We start from the raw sequence: 19521 nt of genomic DNA on the forward strand, positions 1-19521 counted from the left end.
TGGAATAAACGACGACTCATGCAAAACCTACCTCGTGTAGACAAAATTCCTGGCGATTTTTCCTAACGATAAAACGTTTAACAAGCAAACATCGTAACACATTGATGTAAGAAACACCTGAACGTGTGACAATAAACGATCCAGTGAATAAGAGACATTGGAGCTATCGTGACATCGAGCAAGCATTTGACATTTAAAATAAAAATTCACCTGATTCGACTATCCTCAGTCGAGATGATGCCGCGTCTCGTTTAGGTTAGACGAGTTATTTGGCTTGGCAACTAAGTGATTGCGGATTTTGTCGCTAGGTGGTATTGACAAAATCCGCAATCACTTAGTTGTAATGTTATACTCCACTCGACCGATCTAACGCTGGAATCGTCGACGTACGAAACGCAAAACGAAAGGAAAAGGTACTTATAGTGTTGCGTTGTTGGGTCATTTTGGATATTCGTCAGCTCTAAACACGCGGTATAACGAAACCGATTCTTTCCACCGAACTTTCCACGACGCAGCTAATAAAACATCGACTTTGTTTTCTAATTACCACGTCCATGTAAATACGTCGTAAATAGAGCGTAATAGCAGCTTCAATAGAGGAAACTTTAGGACGAGAAATTGTCATAGCGCGTGTTTGTTTTACCAAAAACGATGGGATCGTTGCGAATTACAAGTCGATTGTTTAAACTTTCTTTTCTTTTTTTTTAATTCAAGTAACTCGTAGCAAATAAGAAAGCTTGAGTTTAGATAATTCGGCTACCCTCAACGAAATACGAAAGAGCTAAGCAACACGCAAAAAAAAAAAAAACGAACAACGAAATTGTGCAAACGAACGCGCGTATTGCAACGAGCGTCTCGTAAGCGCAGCTAAATTTGCTCTCGTTAAGTCCTATATCTTGCTTGGCAACTAAGTGATTGCGGATTATGCCAATGCCACCTAATGACAAAATCCGCAATCACTCAGTTGCCAACCCGATAGAAAAGAAACTCTCTGGAAGGTTAAATCGCACGTTGCCGAGCGTCGAATTACAATCGTCGCGATATCAGCAAGAGACCCGTTCGGCGATCGACGCCCACCGAGCGATAAAGCGCATCGCTGACGCAAAAATCATGGCAAAAGCGATTCGCGGCCATTTATGTAACGGCCATGGCGATTAAGCACTGGCAGGACAGAAATACTTGCACGAAGCCCCGTTTACTCTCGTGGTGCGCGCGTATGGCTTCGCCAACGTCAGCTCGATGGATTTCCTATAATTCTGGCAGCGAAAGTTCGCGTACAAAATCGAGTGCATAAACATCGCCGTGTATGTCGATCAGGCAATGTAAAAATTTGTCAGAAGTTGAAATCCTGATCACGGAAAAACGCTCGCGCGAATAACAACGCGGATAACAACGTACAAGTACATCGTTTCATAGAAAGAAGACCAAAAAGAAAACAGCCCTCTAACCTCATTAAAGAAACAAAATAGTCAAACTCGAAGATGGTATCCAACCTAATCCGCTGGGGTTAGCCATCCACATGTTATTTAACAATTAAGTTCGACAAATTTACCAAATTTCCAGCTGGACAAATTTTAAAGTACAAATTAAATAATAAAAAAAAAGTTTTGTGTGCTACACTAGATTAGCCGCGTAGTAGTGACACACATATATGAGTATCAGTGTGTGGGAGTATGTGCGTGCACAGCGTCTCGTAAAACAGACGAATGCAACTGTTCCGTTGGTAATGTGATATAGAAGATGGTGTGACAAAGAGAGCGCTGAGACGCGTACAAATGTATATCGACGAATATCTTGTACATCGCATATTAAATAAATCTGAAACTATTTTCATATCAATTCTAAGCGTAACCTAAGTATCCCTATACGTTTATTTCGGCGATTAAAACGCTTTGACTGCCACGTCGAAATCACATGTTTCGCCCAGGACGCCACGGAAGTATTTTTATTATTCAAAGCGTATAATGGCGAAATAATAATAAATTGATGATGTAAGACAACATCCTTCCCCAATAGACCGTTTATGTTATTGGTAGTCACGGACGACCATACTCGAAGGTGGTATCCCGCTAAGGGTAGCCATCCGCATGTTATTTAGAGAAAGAAAAATTTACCAAATGTTCAGCTGGACAAATTGTAAAGTACAAATTAAATAATAATAAAAAAAAACGTACATCGTGTCTCGTCCATAACATTTTCCTCGATTTTTATCAGCCGCTTTTCGTAAGAAGATCGCGTGTTGATTTTCTAACGTCGATGCTAATTCCAAGTGAAGAGTACTTTAATGCGACACGGAGAAAGAGAACAAGTTTGTAGGTTTAAGATCATCAGGTTTAAACTAGAAACAGATAGGAAATTTCATTCTGATTCCACTTAATTCTACGGCTATCGATATAATCTGAAGTATTGAAGAAAGCGACGGACGTTCGCGTTTAATCGCCGAAAGCAAGTGAAAGCAGCCAGCGGTTTAAATATTTAAAATTCTCAATTACACCATGGATATTTTTACGCAAATTCCTCTCTCTACGAACGTGATTGAAAGAATGGAAGCTACGTAGAGACGATAGTTTAACTTATTTTAAGCAGTTAACTGTTTCTTGTCGAATATACTCGTCACGAAGAAATGGCAATATCTCGCGTTACGACCAGCAACTGTCGCTAATAAAATTCAAAAATAAAGCAATCGTTTCGATACTCTGCGTTTCACCAGATGTCGCTTACTTCTCGCCACGCTTTTCAGGTACACGTTTCAAAGTTTTTTCAAAGTTCATAATACTTTACCGACCGCTAGCTCCGACCGGCATCTCAGGCGCAGATTCTCCCTGGCGCCGGCTCTGTTTCGGTTTAGACTCTCCAATACCATTCTTTTCGTTCATAGCGAACGAAAGTTTTTCAAATTTGGTATAAAACTGTGAAAGCTTACAAAGCGATGCAACTGACGCAACTGAGCAAGGTACCTTAGTACTAAATAACAAATTACTGTTCAAATAATGAGAAAAATTGTCGACGACAAAAACCCGATTAATAGGCTATCGGTCGGTAAAGTGTTAAGGACGTCGCACCAGTTCACTGGCTAAACGCCCCATTTCTCTATACTATTGGTTGGCAACTAAGTGATTGCGGATTTTGTCATTAGATGGTAATGACAATCACATAGTTGCCCACCCAATACATTTCCAATATTTTGTTCATTTTCGAATATCATGCCATTTAAAATCCACGCTTCTGCTCGTTCTATTTTTCTCTCGTGTTCTTCGCATGAGATCGTAATGCGGCGATCTCGCGTCGCTCTGGATTTTTCATAGAAAAATGAAGAGACGATTGGAAGAGCGGAGAGTCGATCTGGAAGCTGGAAGAGGGTTTCTTCTGAGAAAAAAAGAGGGAGAGAAAGAGAGAAAGAAATAGCTGAAATTCTTCCTCGTATAATATCGTGGAAATTACGAGAAGGATAGCTCGTTATCGTTCAGCAGGCACGGCGTGTTCCTGGTTTGGTGCGGTGGCGTTCGAGTATCTGGTTTTTAACGAGCAGAAGTGGAAGGGGGAAGAAAAAAATCCGGCTTCTCCGTAAAGTGATAGGGAAGCAAAGACCGAGGTCATGGTAGGGAAAAAGGGCGGCGGAGAGAAAGAGAAAGAGGGAGGAGGAACCGAAGTCTGACTCAAACCGTACGTAAGCTATGTGTTCCACCTATCGAAACTTACTCGTAACGTTACACTCGAACCGTGTAATCTTAGACTATTGTGAGCGGGGTTCTTTTACATTCCAGACCACACTTGACTCAGCGTGACGAGACGTCCCGGCAAGGCGCGGGAATTTTAGAAGGCAAACGTAGCGTGGCGCGGAGACGCAACCGTCCTCTGGTATTTCTCACTCGAATTTGTCGTCTTTCGACGGTGAATTCATAAGTGTCGTTATACAAGTGCACTGCTACGCCACGAGTACTAGTTTATATTTTTAGTTTCTAATTATTTTCTTTTTCTCTTTCTTTTCTTTTCTTTCTTCGTGTCTTAGTTTTAGTCGCATCAACCGCTTACGATTATCAGGTAGAAAAATTTACCGAATGTCCAGCTGGACAAATTGTAAAGTATAAATAATTAAAAAAAAAGAAAAGAGAAAGAATTCTTCAAGTATCAAGCTGCCCCAAAAGAGTCTTTCGCTATCCCCACGCAGCTGCTTTATCTGGCAAAGTTTGTACAAACGTTCTTTTTTCTTCTTTTTTTTTTTGTTATTTAATTTGTACTTTGCAATTTGTCCAGCTGGGCATTTGCTAAATTTTTCTAACTTAATTGCTAAATAGCATGTGGATGGCTACCCCAGCAGGATGCCATCTTCGAGTTTGACTATTTTGTTTCTTTAGTGAGGTCAGTGGGGTGTTTCCTTTTTAGTCTTCTTTCTATGAGAGTTTTGTACAAACGTGAATCCTAATTTGTCCAACATAAATAGAACAGCGTGATAGAACAAAACGGATCGTTATAATTCGATAAAATAACGTGAAACAAAACATGTTCTTTCTTATAAAGTGTATTTTTTTTTTTTATATAAAACGAGAGAAACTTTTGGCACAATCTAACGTGAAAAATGTTGTTTGCGAGACTCGTTAGTCGAGAAATTAAATCGCGTTGGTCGATTATTACAAATCTACCGATCTATTCGTATCGTACGTGCCTTGTAACGAAGAAACGTTACATAAAATAAGATTTGTCGGAGTTTCGCAATAATCGTAAGCTAATACGTATCCCACCTTATTCGATGTACACGCTGAAATTAATACGGATACTATGGAATACAACTCTGGAGATCAACGATCAGTATCGCGATATCAGGGACATTTCGATCCAAAATTCTATCTACAACGAACGTATCATAGTGTGATGAAAAATGATTCCTGATAAAGTAAGAGAATCTTCGAGTAACGACTGTAAAAAAGAAGAAGAATAATTACCAACGTTGCATCTTTAAATTGTTCTTGGAGTTTGGAATTATCGACGAGACCTCCTTGTGTTTAAAAATAAATTTATAAAAATAAGATTTTCTTCGTGAGATATTGAATTCTAATTATATTCGGTTGGCAACTATGTGATTGCGGATTTTGCCAACACCACCTAGCGACAAAATCCGCAATCTCCTAGTTGCCAACCTAATATAAATGTACGAACATCTGCGGCTCGAGCAATGAAACGTTTCGTCGTTTTTGTTTCATTTGATCGATTTCTAAAAGGAAAAATATACCATACACTATATCTGTGTTGTTTTCTCCGTGTCTCTGATTTGTTGCGACAATTAACCGATAAACGATGCGCAGTTCGGTTCAGCTGAATCGCGAGTTTATTGTTCGTGTGTTTATTTGAAAGTAGAATTAGACGAAAGGATGGAAGATGGACGCTTTGCAATTGTTGACAGTAGTGCCGGACGAGTTCAGCTCTGGTCTGGTGCAAGAAGCTTAGGTCATCGCCATCGAAAGGTAATTAATTACTTTGTTACTTGCTATTAGGTTGGCAACTAAGTGATTGCGGATTTTGTCATTAGGTGGTAATGAGAAAACCCGCAATCACTTAGTTGCCAACCCAGTATATCCTAATTGTAACGAAAATAGCGTTTACGTTCAAATATTTTCCCGCGAATTTTTCCACGAATATAGTTCATATTTACGAAGAATAATTACAAGCATTCATTTCCTTCGATTTTTCCCCGTTTTCTCCCACGTTCTTCTTTTTTTCACTTTTTTTTTAGCTGGGTTCTATCGCCGATTAACGCGAACAATCGGAAAACTGTTAGCCAAACACAATGGCGCAAGGTTATAGGTAGGAAGAGAGGAGGAACGAACCGATGACACGAAATAGGAAATTCGACAAGTATAGAAGCTATGGAAGCGGCTCTCTGTTCGATAACCATTGTGCCCAGGTCTCGTAATTTCCTGTTGGAACGTGGACAGCCCGTGGCTGGTACACGTACTCTTAAACAACGATCGTCGATTGCTGCCTTTACATCGTTACATAACGCTAAATTATTCATGCGGAATACCACGCGTTTCCCGCGGCCGATACTTTTCACACACCCACCGAAATTCCTCGGCCAACGTTTCAATTATTCACGGCATTGATATGTGAAATTATACGTATCCTTAACCTACAATCAGTCGAACGATTTCAGATGAAAGTGATTCTTATTGAAGAATATCGAGGATTATTTGTTTAATACGAGGATTGTCCTGATAAAAATTCTATTAGTTTCGAAGAAACTTCCAATACCAAGCGACTTAACGAAAATTCTTTTATTTTTGAAGAACCTCTTGGTGTTAAACAACCAGTGACATAATGAGAATTCTTATTTTTTTTTTTTTTTTTTTTTTTTTTTTTGGAGCCTTCTAAGTGATCTAATGAAAATTTTCTTAATTTTTCAGGATTTTCTAACACCAAGTCAACCAGTGACCTAATAAAAACACTATTTTTCCATAAGCTTCTAATCCCAAGTGACCAAACATAAAAATTTTTATTTTTTCAGAATATTAACAACATTAAACAACCAGTGTAAGGTAATGAAAATTCCTTTATTTTTCCAGAATCTTCCAAGCGATCTAATGAAAACTTTTAATTTTTCAGAACCTTTTAATAGGTGATCAGTGACCCAACGAAAATTCCATTATTTTCCCAGAATCTTCTAACACCGACTGACATAATGGAAATTCTTGTATTTTTCCATAACCTTCACTAAATGATCTGATGAAAATTCTATTAATTATCCAGAAGCTTCTAACCACAAGAGACCTAATGAAAATTCTATTATTTTCCCAAATTTTTCTAACACCGACTGACATAATGGAAATTCTTGTATTTTTCCATAACCTCCACTAAATGATCTAATGAAAATACTATTATTTTTCTAGGAGCTTCTAACCCCAAGTGACCAAACATAAAAATTCTTCTATTTTTTCATAATATCTCAACACTAAACAACCAGCAACCTAATGAAAATTCCTTTATTTTTCCAGAACCTTCCAAGCGATCCGATGAGAACTCTACTATTTCTCCAAAATGTTCAAACTCCAAGCAACCTATTGAAAATTCTGTTATTTCTTCAAAATACCTCAACACCAAACAACAAGTATGTCTCTCATCTTTTCGGAATCGTTTATCCTTTAACACCAATTTTCTTGTATTTCCTAAACAACCAACGACCCAATGAAAATTCCTTTATCCTTTCAGAAGCTTTTAACGCGACTAGTGGTATCTCAAGAGCTTCAACTACCGGTACACCATACACAACCATTTACAATGAAACTCGTACGATATATTTCGTACTCGAATATTCGTCGATACACCTTCTTCTCATAAAATGCCACTAATCTCTTTCTAAACGTTAAATTCCCCACGATTATCTCCATCATCGTCGCTCTTCTGACTCGGTGGTTAGCAAGTAACGAGCGTTACTTTCCATCGGCTACGCATAACCGAGAAAACGTAGTGCAATTACGCTCGCGTGTCTGCGAATGCACGAAGACTCGTTGAGGAAGAACGTAGAATTGAAAGCTAAACACCCACCGCTAATTCCGCGTTGAATTATTCACCGATCTCTATCGCGCGAAACGTCCAGGTATTCGAAACAGAAACTGAAGAAAACGTACAAACGCGTTATCGTTTCTTCTTTTCGAAACGGTCAAACCTGACGTTATTTTTCGTAGCTGATATTATTTCCTACCTGATATTTCCTGATGGAATGCAGTTGCTGTTGCGTGGGCTCGGCATTCGCGTTATCGGTGCTCTCCACATTATTGTTCTGCGTGGACAAACGTAGATTATCTTTCGGCGGTCTGGCAGGTGCCCTCTTTTGATCTCTCGGGGGGATGGCAGGTTTCACCCCGTTCAAACCGGTCTAAAAATTCGTTTCAAAGAAAACACAGCTGGCATTAAAGCACCCTGAGGCCACATGCCGTCATCGCGACTACCCAAAAGTTGCCTCTTCCCCTATACGTTTTCTAGAAATTCGTTCTTTTTTCCTTCACGTTCTCCTCTACTTTGTCGCGCGCTCACTAAATCATCTATTTTTCCATCTTCTTCCCTCTACTTTGTACGCTTCTTTATATTTACATTTATATGTTTCTTTTTCTTTTTTCTTCTTTTCTTTCTGTTTTTTCTCCATATTCTTCGCTACACTTTGTCACACGATTTTATCTAACCAGTTCGGTTTCGTTTGCAACTGTTCGAAGAGTCGAACAAGTCCGACGCTCGTTTTCTTTTCGCTGTTGATTACGTTGAAAGCGAAGAGCGAAGATCGTATAAAGGAAACAGAAAGAGTACGCAGCAAGCGAGAATAAAGAAGAAGAAGAAGAAGAAGAAGAAGAAGAAGAAGCAAAGCACGTGCATTAAGAGGTTTATACGTTTGCTATGGCTAGCAGGTGTTCACAATGGGTTTTGTCTACTTTCGCATGCTTGTCAACTATAAGCGTGCGTCGAGCATGCGTTGCAATCGCGAACACGGTCGATGCTCTCGCCGTTTTTACTCGATGCCATTGAAACCCGAGGCAGAGATCGCGTGAACATTGGCAATCGTTAGACTTCCCATGTGCCTGCAATCTCACATTCTTAACAATATAAACGGAAACATATATATTAAATCGTAACATACGAAATGCATTTCTTCGGTTAAAACGTATTTTCAATTCTCGTTCTACTCGGTTTATCGTTGCAAATACCACGTGAACGTTAGAATCCACGCGACGTCTCTTCTTTTCAGAAACGTCGCGTCTCTTCGCGTTCACGTTGTTTCTAGCGTCGTATCCAAAGCCGATTAGAAGAAAACTTTCAAATTTCTTTCATAAATAACATCGATGTTACGAATTTCTATTATACCTGCCGATGTAAAGTTGGAAGAATTCGCGCATTTCGTATGCTAATAATCCAAACGACGATAATACGTATGCGTGGATACGTTCCAGGTGAAAAGTCCGAACAATCGGAAGGTAGATTTCGTACGTAAAATTAAAGAATATTTATGTACCTGGTGATGGTCAAGATCGTCGAAGTGCTGGTACGTGTACGTACGTTTCTTCCTGACATCCAATTGCCTTTTCGTGTCGCTAGAGTCGCGTAGCTTGCCCCGATCTTCGTTCCACCGCGCGAACAAATTCGATTCCGATCGCCAGCATTGAACACCGACAGGACGATTCACGCCCAAGCGAACAGTCGGTAATTCAGTTTCGCTTTTCCACGCGCCCTGGCTCGCTCCCAATCCGTACGAGTTACGATTATCGACATCGAGAACTTTGCATCTTTTATATTCGAGAGACAGTCGCGAATTCGTGAAATTCTGCGCATTCGGCGATTCCTGTAACGCGCGGTCGCTTCCGTTTCTTCGACACTCGGAGGCCTTCGCATCCGACGAACAATTTTTACCGCGAGATAATTCGCGCAACGAGTTGCTACAATTTTGATCAGCTTCTTTAACGAACGACGAACGTACGGGAGTACGTTGAATCGACGATCGTTCAGCGAATGGATCGTCGTTAAAGGAACCTACGTCGTTCGGTGGACAGCTATTTTTGCCTCGCGTAGCTTCGTCCTCGAACCGGTCAGCCGAGAAAGTCACAGTGCAGACGCCTGTACGCGAAAAATCGCCGGTCGGTTCGTAAGAGAAACGAACCTGCGGATTGCTGCGAGCCACCGGCTTCTCGCGTCGTCGTGTCTCTGCTCTTTCTCTGAGATCGGAGAATACGGAAGATCGCGAGACACCGTTGGATCCTCGTGCAGACTGAAGACGATCGTCGCACCACGACGCGTTACAGCGATCGTCGAAGATGGCTTCGGTCGGCGTGAGATCGTCCGAGCGATTATCGGAAGTTTGTAAAACACGACGCGAGCTGCTGTCGGAGTCGCAGACATGGTCCGAGCACCTGTCAGCGGTTTTAGTGCTACTGTCTGAGCGATTAGAGGTGCTGGTAGCAGAAGCGTGAAGCAACGTACTTTTGCGTGTTTCGTGGTGCACGATAGAGAAGAAGCTATCGAAAAACAGACTCTTGACTTTGGACCTTACCTTCTTCTCGTGCTTTCTGTCTAACGTACAGGGCGACCTAGTAACTACGTTCTCCGTGGCAGCTATACTCTGATCGCCAGCGGTCGGTAGCGTGACGAAGCTACCAAGGTCGTTCGAGCGAACGCAGGGCGAGGCCACGATGCTCGTAGAGCACGAGTCGCGACTCCCGTCGTCCCCGTGCACCGTCAAACCACCGTTATCCCTGCCGATAGTGCCGTTACGTTCGCGTTTCGGCTCGAGGGTGTTGTGCTTGCTGCTTCCGGGCGTCTTGTTCGGCGGAGGATAGACAGGGTGGCACTTGGTCACGGGGACGAAATCGGGCGGACAGTCGACGGCCACCTCGCGGTAGGTTTTGCCGCCGACCACCAGAAAGCTACGATCGACGTGCTCGAGATCGGTGGACGCGTCGCTCCTCAGGGTAGAGTAGCCACTGGAGATCTGTTGGTGCCTCTTCTTCTTGGGCCGCTGCCTCGAGGACGAGGAGAGGCTGCTGCCAGATTCGATTCCCAACAGATCGTCGCTCGATCCTGCTCGTATCAGCTCCTCCACGTCCAGGCTCCTCGTCTTTGCCTTCAGCTTCCCTCTGTCCTCTTGACGTCTCGGTTTCGACGATTTCACCGATTTGCCGGATGGAACGTTCGGTTCCGACGACTTGGCCAATTCGTTGCCACGTTGGTGCTGATGTTGATCCTTGCTACGACCAGGGGACGACACTCTGTCCTGCGGATCGCGCGGAATCCTCGGAATCGCGCATTGTTCGTCTATGAGCCTGGTCAGGTCGGACACTTCGTCGGATCTCATCAGAAGGCCCTGTAGATCCTGCAGATCGGCCAGACCGTAGGCAGGATTGTCGAAGGACGTGGCGTCCCTGGCTCGGCCGAACAGAGGCGCTACTTTGATCTCCGGCACCACGGGTCTACACGGCGAGCCGAGATCTATCCTTCTAGCGTCGTAGGTGGGCGAATCTTTGCCACGATTTTTCGCGTGTCTCAACACCAGGCTACTGTCCAGCGGAGCGGTGCTGTCCGACCTTCCCGAGGAGCTTCTCGGGCTGGCCGAGTCGTCGCTGCACGTCTTCAACATGGTCGGATAGTCCTCCTTGGCGAATGGATAATCCTCTTCCACGTCCACGTCAACGCTCGACTCCTTCTGTCCGCTGCTATCCTCGTTCACTCCTTCGTCCTCCTCGTCCTCCTCGAAATCCTTCAGATTCTTCTTCAAGTTCTTCAAATCCGGCGAACTCAACGCCGACGGACTCCTGTTCCTATATTTGTCCGTGTCCAAGGCTTCCTTCGAAGCTTCTCTCTTCTTCTCTTTGCCGCACTCGTCCTCGTCCTCGAGGTTCTCCGACTCGATCTTCAACTCGATCTTCAGCATCGGCGGCTGACCGTTCGTTCGAACGCACTGCCTACCGCAGGTCGCATCCGTCACGTCCGTGCAATCCACGGCCGACACTATTCTAGCGCGTTCGTCGACTTGGTTGGTGCGTGGTGGCGATTTAAGGGTGTCGTTTTTAAGGTTTAGGGAGAGGTCGAGGTCGCTAGCGCTACGGGGACCACGAATCTCGTTCCGATAATCGGACGAGCGGTTCTTTACCTTGTTGGGATAGGCCTTCTGTAGAAGGGTGTCGGGTACGTCGACTGGTAGCTCCCGGTGAGGCCCTAGCCCGCCAGGAGCCCACATCTCATCGGGACCCAGCCCTTCCTGCGGCTTCTGCTGCTGCTGCTGTTGCTGCTGCGAGTCCGTCACGCCACTGCCGCTACGCCTTCGGGACCTGTCCGCAACAAAACGATCACAGCTTGTTAACGATTTTCGATGCGATCAAACCCTTCCAACGCCTTTTCTTCGGCCTCTCGCTTTTCTTTTTTCTCCTCTTTTATTTTTCACGCCACACACGCGCCGCAGACTCTCGTCTCGACCTCGCGCGAGTTCGGCCACGCTGTTGTGTCGTGAATAGAAACGACATATTCAGCGAACCCACTCGCGCCAGTTTCGTGGAACAAAGTGGCACAGCAGCAGCTTGAAGACCCGAGGGTGGTTGACACCGATTTCCAAACGATAGCGATCTTTGTTGTACTAATTTTAGACCTTCGAGCGGCGTACCAGCACGTTGAAAAACGAATGACAACTACGAATATCATTGGCGAATTATCGATCGTTGTGTTTTAACACTTTACCCACCGATAGCCGATTAATCGGCTTTTTGTCGCCCACTCATACCGACCGGTATAGCCTATTAATCGGCTTTTTTGTCGTCGACAATCTTTCTCGTTATTTGAGAAGTAATTTGTTATTTAGTACTAAGGCACCTTGCTCAGTCGCGTCAGTCGCGTTGCTTTGTAAGCTCCCACGGCTTTACACCAATTTGAGAAACTTAGAATTCGCGATGAACGAAAAGAATGGTTTTGGAAAGTCTAAACCGAAACAGAGCCGGCGCTAGGGAGAATCTGCGCCTGAGATGCCGGTCGGACGTGCGTATGCTGTTTAACCGGTAGCGGTCGGTAAAGTGATAAAGCGTCTCTCTGTCCGATGAACTCGGACGCGCGTGGACCATGTTATTTCCAAGCGAAGGATAAATCGCGATGTATGTTCTTCTTGCGGAAATTTTGACAAACAATTAAATAAATCGAAATATCTTCTTCTCTTTACGCGTCACAATTTTGTTCGCGCCTATGGCTCGTTGTAATCGAGCTTCCACGTCCTAAAGGCCTCGTCACGCTTATTTTCTTCTTTAGGATTTACCGTCGTGGAAGATAATTTCACCTAACGAGGCGTTTGTTGTCTGAAATTGAAGAGCTTCGTACACGCGTAAATATTTGAATACGTCTAGCGCGAAGCAAACGTCCAATTTTCTATTTTCGTTCCTTCAACCACTAAAGTGTCCCAAGCTGCGCCGCCGCTTGTAAAAACGCTGCAAGAAACCAGCTAGTAAAAGTAATTTATTTCGAACAAGGTAGAAAAAAAAATCAAACGAGAAAGATGAAAACAGGGCGTGGATAAAGAAAGAAAAGGTAGAGCAAACAGCGAGCGGGGTAACACCTAAGTAAATATGTTTAGCAACAGCGAAACATTTGCTGGAACAACGAATTACCGAAGGTTTAGCATACGGTGTCTACACGCGATCAAATTACTGGAAAAGCGGTGCATCGATGAACTTTTATGGGAACGCCTGGACGATGTATGGGACAGGGTTATACGTAAACTACGGAAGAAAGGAATTAACCGACTGAAGATAACGAGTTATCCGAACGTGTTTCTTACGTGTAATCGAGGTCAACTGAAATTACAGCCACTTACCGACGTATAACGATAATTTAAACCTAAGATCCGCACCTTCTCTCCTGCACGCATTCTCCTTAACGATCGAGAAAAACTTTCTTTCGTCGTAATTAATCATCGTTCCGTTTAGATCGTTCAAGCTCGCGTTCTCCCCAACGAATTTTCTTTCTAATCTCCGTCGATACACGTATCGACGGATTCGCCATCGTAAAAGCTTACAAAATTTCTGCTAAGAATTACAAATTGGTCACTTTGATCGTCCTAGTAATCCCACTATGGTTCAGTTATCTCGATTAGCCCGGTTAATTGTCAAACAAAGAAGATTAGGTCAATGCTAATGCACACACACACAGATATTTCAGAAGCACTACTTTCTAATCTATATTCACGTGTTATTATCCTATGAAATCATTTTCTTTCATTTGCAAGCAAATTCTATTCGACAAACGGCCAACTGGCGCGTACGCTCGAATTTGCTTCGAACGACATCTCGGTGAAACATTAGACGCTCCTTAGAGCAACGACAGCAAGTCTATCGTGGGAATATTAAGCAAATAGATGGCAAAGATTAAGCTACTTGAATATCCGTGGAGAATACGAGCAATTAACACGTTACACGTCCCAGGCATAACGTTCACTCGATTAAACTTCACAGCGGATCGTTGCAAGTTCGGAGAATGGACGAGCGACGCTTTCTCGTGCGGCGATCCTTTTCCACGCGCAAACATACGTCAGGAATGGCGTTAAAAGGAGGCGTGCACACCTTTGGAAAAAAGGACGTAACGCGTCGTTATAAAAAGATGAAAACTTGCGGCAGCGCGTGTCGAACCTGCGCCAACAGAATCTCCGTAAAAGTGGAAATTTACGCGACACTGGCCATCAGGCAAGGGGAAATCCCCGCTCCTTTTAATTTCACCCCTTATAGTGTACGCGATACCATGATAATTACAAAGTGCACTCGACAAAGTCTACGCGTGTTCCTCGAGTTTCTCGGCCAACCTTTAGACGTATTGACATTTAAAACGGCTGACGCTTCACCCTGACGTCGGAACGCTGCTCGTCCGATTCCAAGCGACGATTACACACACGCCACGACGTGTACGTAGCGTCGCGAACCGTGGAATTTCTGTCGCAGCTTTCGCTCCAATCTCCATTCACCGTTTGTCTCATCTAACTTGCTCTGTTCACTTCCAAGTTTTTATGGAGGCGCGCGAGCTAAGCGCCACGCAATTCGTGACACAGCGATACGAAAGCGAGCGGATAATTTCTCGTACCACGTGCAAACGATCGTTGTAGATCTGCGGTGAAAAGCAGGCGACCCATCGTGAGCCACCGGTGGCTCACGAAAGTAGCTACGGCGGTCCGAGTTTACGCAAACTTCTTTTTTCTTCGATAACGTGTTTCTCGGCCACTAGGCTTTTAAAATATCTGATTATTTTCCAATTCCCCGTATTTATTCTCTGGTGCGTTGATTATAAAAAATGAAAAATCCAGGAGCAACTATAATGGGTTGGCAACTAAGTGATTGCGGATATTGTGAATACCGCCTAATGACAAAATCCGCAGTCACTTAGTTGCCAACCCAATAGAAGGAGGAGACGAAAGATGAGAAAAGTTTGAGAGAAAGGATGTGGTTAAATCGCGGGACACAGATTTTCTAATTCCGCGATTTATCGAGGAGAATACGAAGTACGGACGAAGCCAGTGATCGTGGAAAATATTTCTCTACGGATTCTGCCTTTTAGCACATTGTTCACCGCCCACGAGTTAACACTTTGACTGCCACGCCGAAATCACATGTTTTCGTTGAGGGCGCCACGAGAGTATTTTTACAATTCAAAGCATATAATGACGAAATAATAATAAATTGATGATGTAAGACAGCATTCTTCCCCAATGGAATGTTCATCTTATCGATGGTCACGGGTGACCACACTCGAAGATGGTATTCCGCTGGGAAAGCCATCCACGTGTTATTTAACAATTAAGTTAGACAAATTTACCAAATGTCCAGCTGGACAATTTGTAAAGTACAAATTAAATAATAAAAAAAAAAAAAATTTGTGTGCTACACTAGATTAGCCGCGTAGTAGTGACACACATATATGAGTATCAGGGTGTGAGAGTATGTGCGTGCACAGCGTCTCGTAAAACAGACGAATGCAACTGTTCCGTTGGTAATGTGGTATAGGAGATGGTGAGACAAAGAGAGCGCTGAGACGCGTGCAAATTTATATCGACGAATATCTTGTGCATCGCATATTAAATAAATCTGAAACTATTTTCATATCAATTCTAAGTGTAACCTAAGTATCCCTATACGTTTATTTCGGCGATTAAAACGCTTTGACTGTCACGTCGAAATCACATGTTTCGCCCAGGACGCCACGGGAGTATTTTTATTATTCAAAGCGTATAATGGCGAAATAATAATAAATTGATGATGTAAGACAACATTCTTCCCCAATGGTCCGTTTATATTATTGGTAGTCAGGGACCATACTCGGAGATGATATCCCGCTGGGGGTAGCCATCCACACGTTATTTAACAATTAAGTTAGACAAATTTACCAAATGTCCAGCTGGACAATTTGTAAAGTACAAATTAAATAATAAAAACAAAAATTTGTGTGCTACACTAGATTAGCCGCGTAGTAGTGACACACATATATGAGTATCAGGGTGTGAGAGTATATGCGTGCACACCGTCTCGTAAAACAGACGAATGCAACTGTTCCGTTGGTAATGTGGTATAGGAGATGGTGAGACAAAGAGAGCGCTGAGACGCGTGAAAATTTATATCGACGAATATCTTGTGCATCGCATATTAAATAAATCTGAAACTATTTTCATATCAATTCTAAGCGTAACCTAAGTGTCCATATACGTTTATTTCGGCGATTAAAACGCTTTGACTGCCACGTCGAAATCACATGTTTCGCCCAGGACGCCACGGGAGTATTTTTATTATTCAAAGCGTATAATGGCGAAATAATAATAAATTGATGATGTAAGACAACATTCTTCCCCAATGGTCCGTTTATATTATTGGTAGTCAGGGACCATACTCGGAGATGATATCCCGCTGGGGGTAGCCATCCACACGTTATTTAGCAATTAAGTTAGACAAATTTACCAAATGTCCAGCTGGACAATTTGTAAAGTACAAATTAAATAATAAAAAAAAAACTTAGTTGTCAACCCAATACATTTTATACAGTGCAAATAATACGTTTAAATATTCTCAGATTCGTTTCACGTTTCACGTTTCACGAATGTAGTCATGATCATCGTGTCCCCTCGTGATGTAAATACAATTTCGAAAAGTTTCTCGTGACGCAGCTATTGAATATCCGTGGGAATTTTCTAAAGTCAAGGAAAGACGATCTGTGCGATTATTCGCGAAGAGAATCGAAAGGGAGGAAAAACAAACTGTTCGGTAAAAAATACGGTCTGCAGTGTCTAGAGGAGGAATTTGAAAGCGACGTTAGAAAATTCACAAGAATGTTCTCCCACCGGTAGCCTGGCATTCATACCTCGGCTATTACCGGTCGAACGAGAACGGCGTGAATAACGCGTTAGAAATTTCTGCCGAATATCAAGGCGCGAGGTCATTCGATCGGATTCTCGATTGTCCGCCAGTTGCAATTACAACTATCGTGCTTCGACGTCTTTGATTCCTAGTACGCTGCAATTTTCTCTTATTCGACGAACAAAGGGTCCACAGACCTGAACAGCCACTTTTCACCCGTGAACAACCGAGAAATGGTTCGCCTAAACGCGCGTTGGTCGCAACGACGATCATCGATCGCGACTCACGTTTCTTTTTTTTTTTTTTTTTTTTTTGTTTAATTTGTACTTTATAATTTGTCCAGCTGGACATTTGGTAAATTTGTCTAACTTAATTGCTAAATAACATGTGGATTATTCGATGGATGTGACTATTTTATTTCTTTAGTGAGATCAGTGGGGTGTTTTCTTGTTAGTCTTCGCGACTCACGTTGCCAAATTTTCCACGAGAGGATCGAAACGAGACAAATTTTATAAACTATCAAATTTTCAACGATCCTAATGAATTGGTTAATAATTCATAGCGGGAGAAATGTTCGGGGTTGTAATACGACAGTTTGTAAAAATGAAACTATACCACGGTGTGGTGCATTACATGGTACACGGTGTGGTACATTACATGGTACACGGTGTGGAAATTATTTAAAATACATCAAATTGCTGGCTGCGAACGTGTTCGTGTGTTATGGATTCTGCAATTTCTATCTCAACTATCTTATCGGCTCTGCAATTACGCGTGCCACGTACGGTGACAAAACTGACGCTTTTATATTTCGCACAGCGTATTACGCGTTTGTCAGTTTAATCGCAAGCTTGAATTTCGTAAAATTGCAGAATCTACACGGAAGAGTCAACGGCGGAGAAAACGTCGAGCGAATCCTTGGAATTTCCTTTCGTAGCTACGATGCAAAAGAACGGAATTCGACGATGTAAGTTGATCGGAGAAGACGGCGAATAAAACGTTGCGTTGACACAACGTGCCACCTTAATGGATCAAGCTGCGTTCACACTGAAACAACGAGAAACTTTCTATCGACGTTGCGCGTTTCTCGAAAAAATTGCCGATTCTTCGCCGATGTTTCTCCGTGTTTCTTCGCGTTTCTGTTGCCAGTGACAAACGTCTCTTCTGTTGTCTGTTCTCCTACAAATGAAAGAGAACGCGAAGAAACGCGCGGCATCGCGTCGCGACAGAAACAAACGTTTCTTCGCTGTGCACGGAGTTTGTCGATCGTTTCACAACGCATTTGAGTATGGACAACTCGATGACAGGAACAAACGTCGCTTCGAAACCGAGACGAATAGCAAACGTTCCTTCGATTAAGTCGCTTCAGCGTGGACTAAACGTTCCCGCGAGTTGATATTTGTTGGGTAGCGTTAGGAACATGCGGTGATAGCAGGAAGATCCCCTCGTCGTTGCTGGAGCGAAGACGTATCGTTAAAAGCACAGGGTGCTTTTTTCAATTCGGACGCTGTATTTGATCGCTTTGCTTCTTTCCAGAGCACCTTGTCGTTTATTAGCGACTTTTCCTGTTTTCACGGCCCGAGACCGATAAAATTTCGCGTCTGCTCGCGGAACTTTGCTCGTTTATTTTCGACGAGAAAGAAAACGAGCGGAGTACGTAGTTTGTTCAACGTCCTCCAATTTCCTGCCTTTGAAGAAACTCCGTGAAACCTCTGCGATCCGTATCGCATCTTCCACGAGGAATAAAATTCTTTCTTTTCTTTTAGTTTACCATTTAAATCTCGTTATCCTCCGTGCAATTTTACAAGCTTCGACTTCTAGGCTTGTTGACCTTTCGCGCTTAGATATCAAGCGAAGCGCTCGACGACGTAAGCTGCGATTATTACGTCGACTACAAAAGAATATCGTTTAACTATCAAAGTGGAAAAACGCGGACGTTGTATCGTTTGACGTTTCTCGTTTCCTGCAACCACTTGCGAGCAAACTGCAACGATCGAACCTATCGCAAACCAAACGAATCGCATTCCACTTTGCCAATTTCATCTTTTATTAATCTCTGGATTGCGTGGAATCTGTCAAGGCCGCGCCTAACGTAGGGCGCGTTAGACGCGTTAGGCGCAAGCCAGGTTGCGCTTTTTACGGGGCCACATCCTATTGGGTTGGTAACTAAGTGATTGCGGATTTGTCAATGCCACCTAATGACAAAATCCGCAACCACTTAGTTACCAACTTAACTGCAAAATTTAATCAAGCTTCGTAAACGATTACGCCCAGGGCCACCAAAAGTATAAACGTATTGCTGACTCGGTTACACGTAGAACAATTATCTGAGGGCAAATTGCAAAGTTTCCGGAATTGCCATTGCGACCTGCTTTATTCGTAACTGTTATTGTCGTTCGACAAACTTTTCAGTCTGCCCTCGTGTATGAAAAAAGGTTTTCTACGTGGCGGAAGTGTTCGAGTACTTTCGTGAACCGTCGTACCAACGAATTCGAGGAACACGATATCGCGAGCCGTACGATTGAACGCGAACGTCTTTTTGTATTTTTCTTTTTTCTTTTTCTTTCCTTTAGCGTGGATCCAGTTACAAGGGCAAAGGAAGGGAGCGAAGAACAAGAGGTGCGACGATATTATGTACCGCGGCTCGTACCTAAGTGGCGACCACGTGAATTCACAGGCTGTACCG

The 19521-nt window shown here is 43.2% G+C and overlaps 1 protein-coding gene across 9 annotated transcripts in view; it reads right to left on the reverse strand.

Moving 5' to 3' along the window:
- LOC138178229 (uncharacterized) overlaps positions 1–19521 on the reverse strand; it is a 134964-nt gene that overhangs the window by 9948 nt on the left and 105495 nt on the right. For 8 of the 9 annotated variants that reach the window (XM_069109865.1, XM_069109864.1, XM_069109862.1 and 5 more), the window contains 2 exons: positions 8993–11798; positions 7694–7867 (listed from right to left, as the gene is read on the reverse strand). In XM_069109865.1, the coding sequence (XP_068965966.1) occupies positions 7694–7867; positions 8993–11798 (2980 nt within the window). The remainder of the gene's footprint in view (positions 1–7693; positions 7868–8992; positions 11799–19521) is intronic. The other variant, XM_069109870.1, reaches the window with a different exon arrangement.

Source organism: Bombus flavifrons, chromosome 3 (assembly GCF_040668555.2).
Source record: "Bombus flavifrons isolate JBK064 chromosome 3, iyBomFlav1_principal, whole genome shotgun sequence".
Lineage (NCBI taxonomy): Eukaryota > Metazoa > Arthropoda > Insecta > Hymenoptera > Apidae > Bombus > Bombus flavifrons.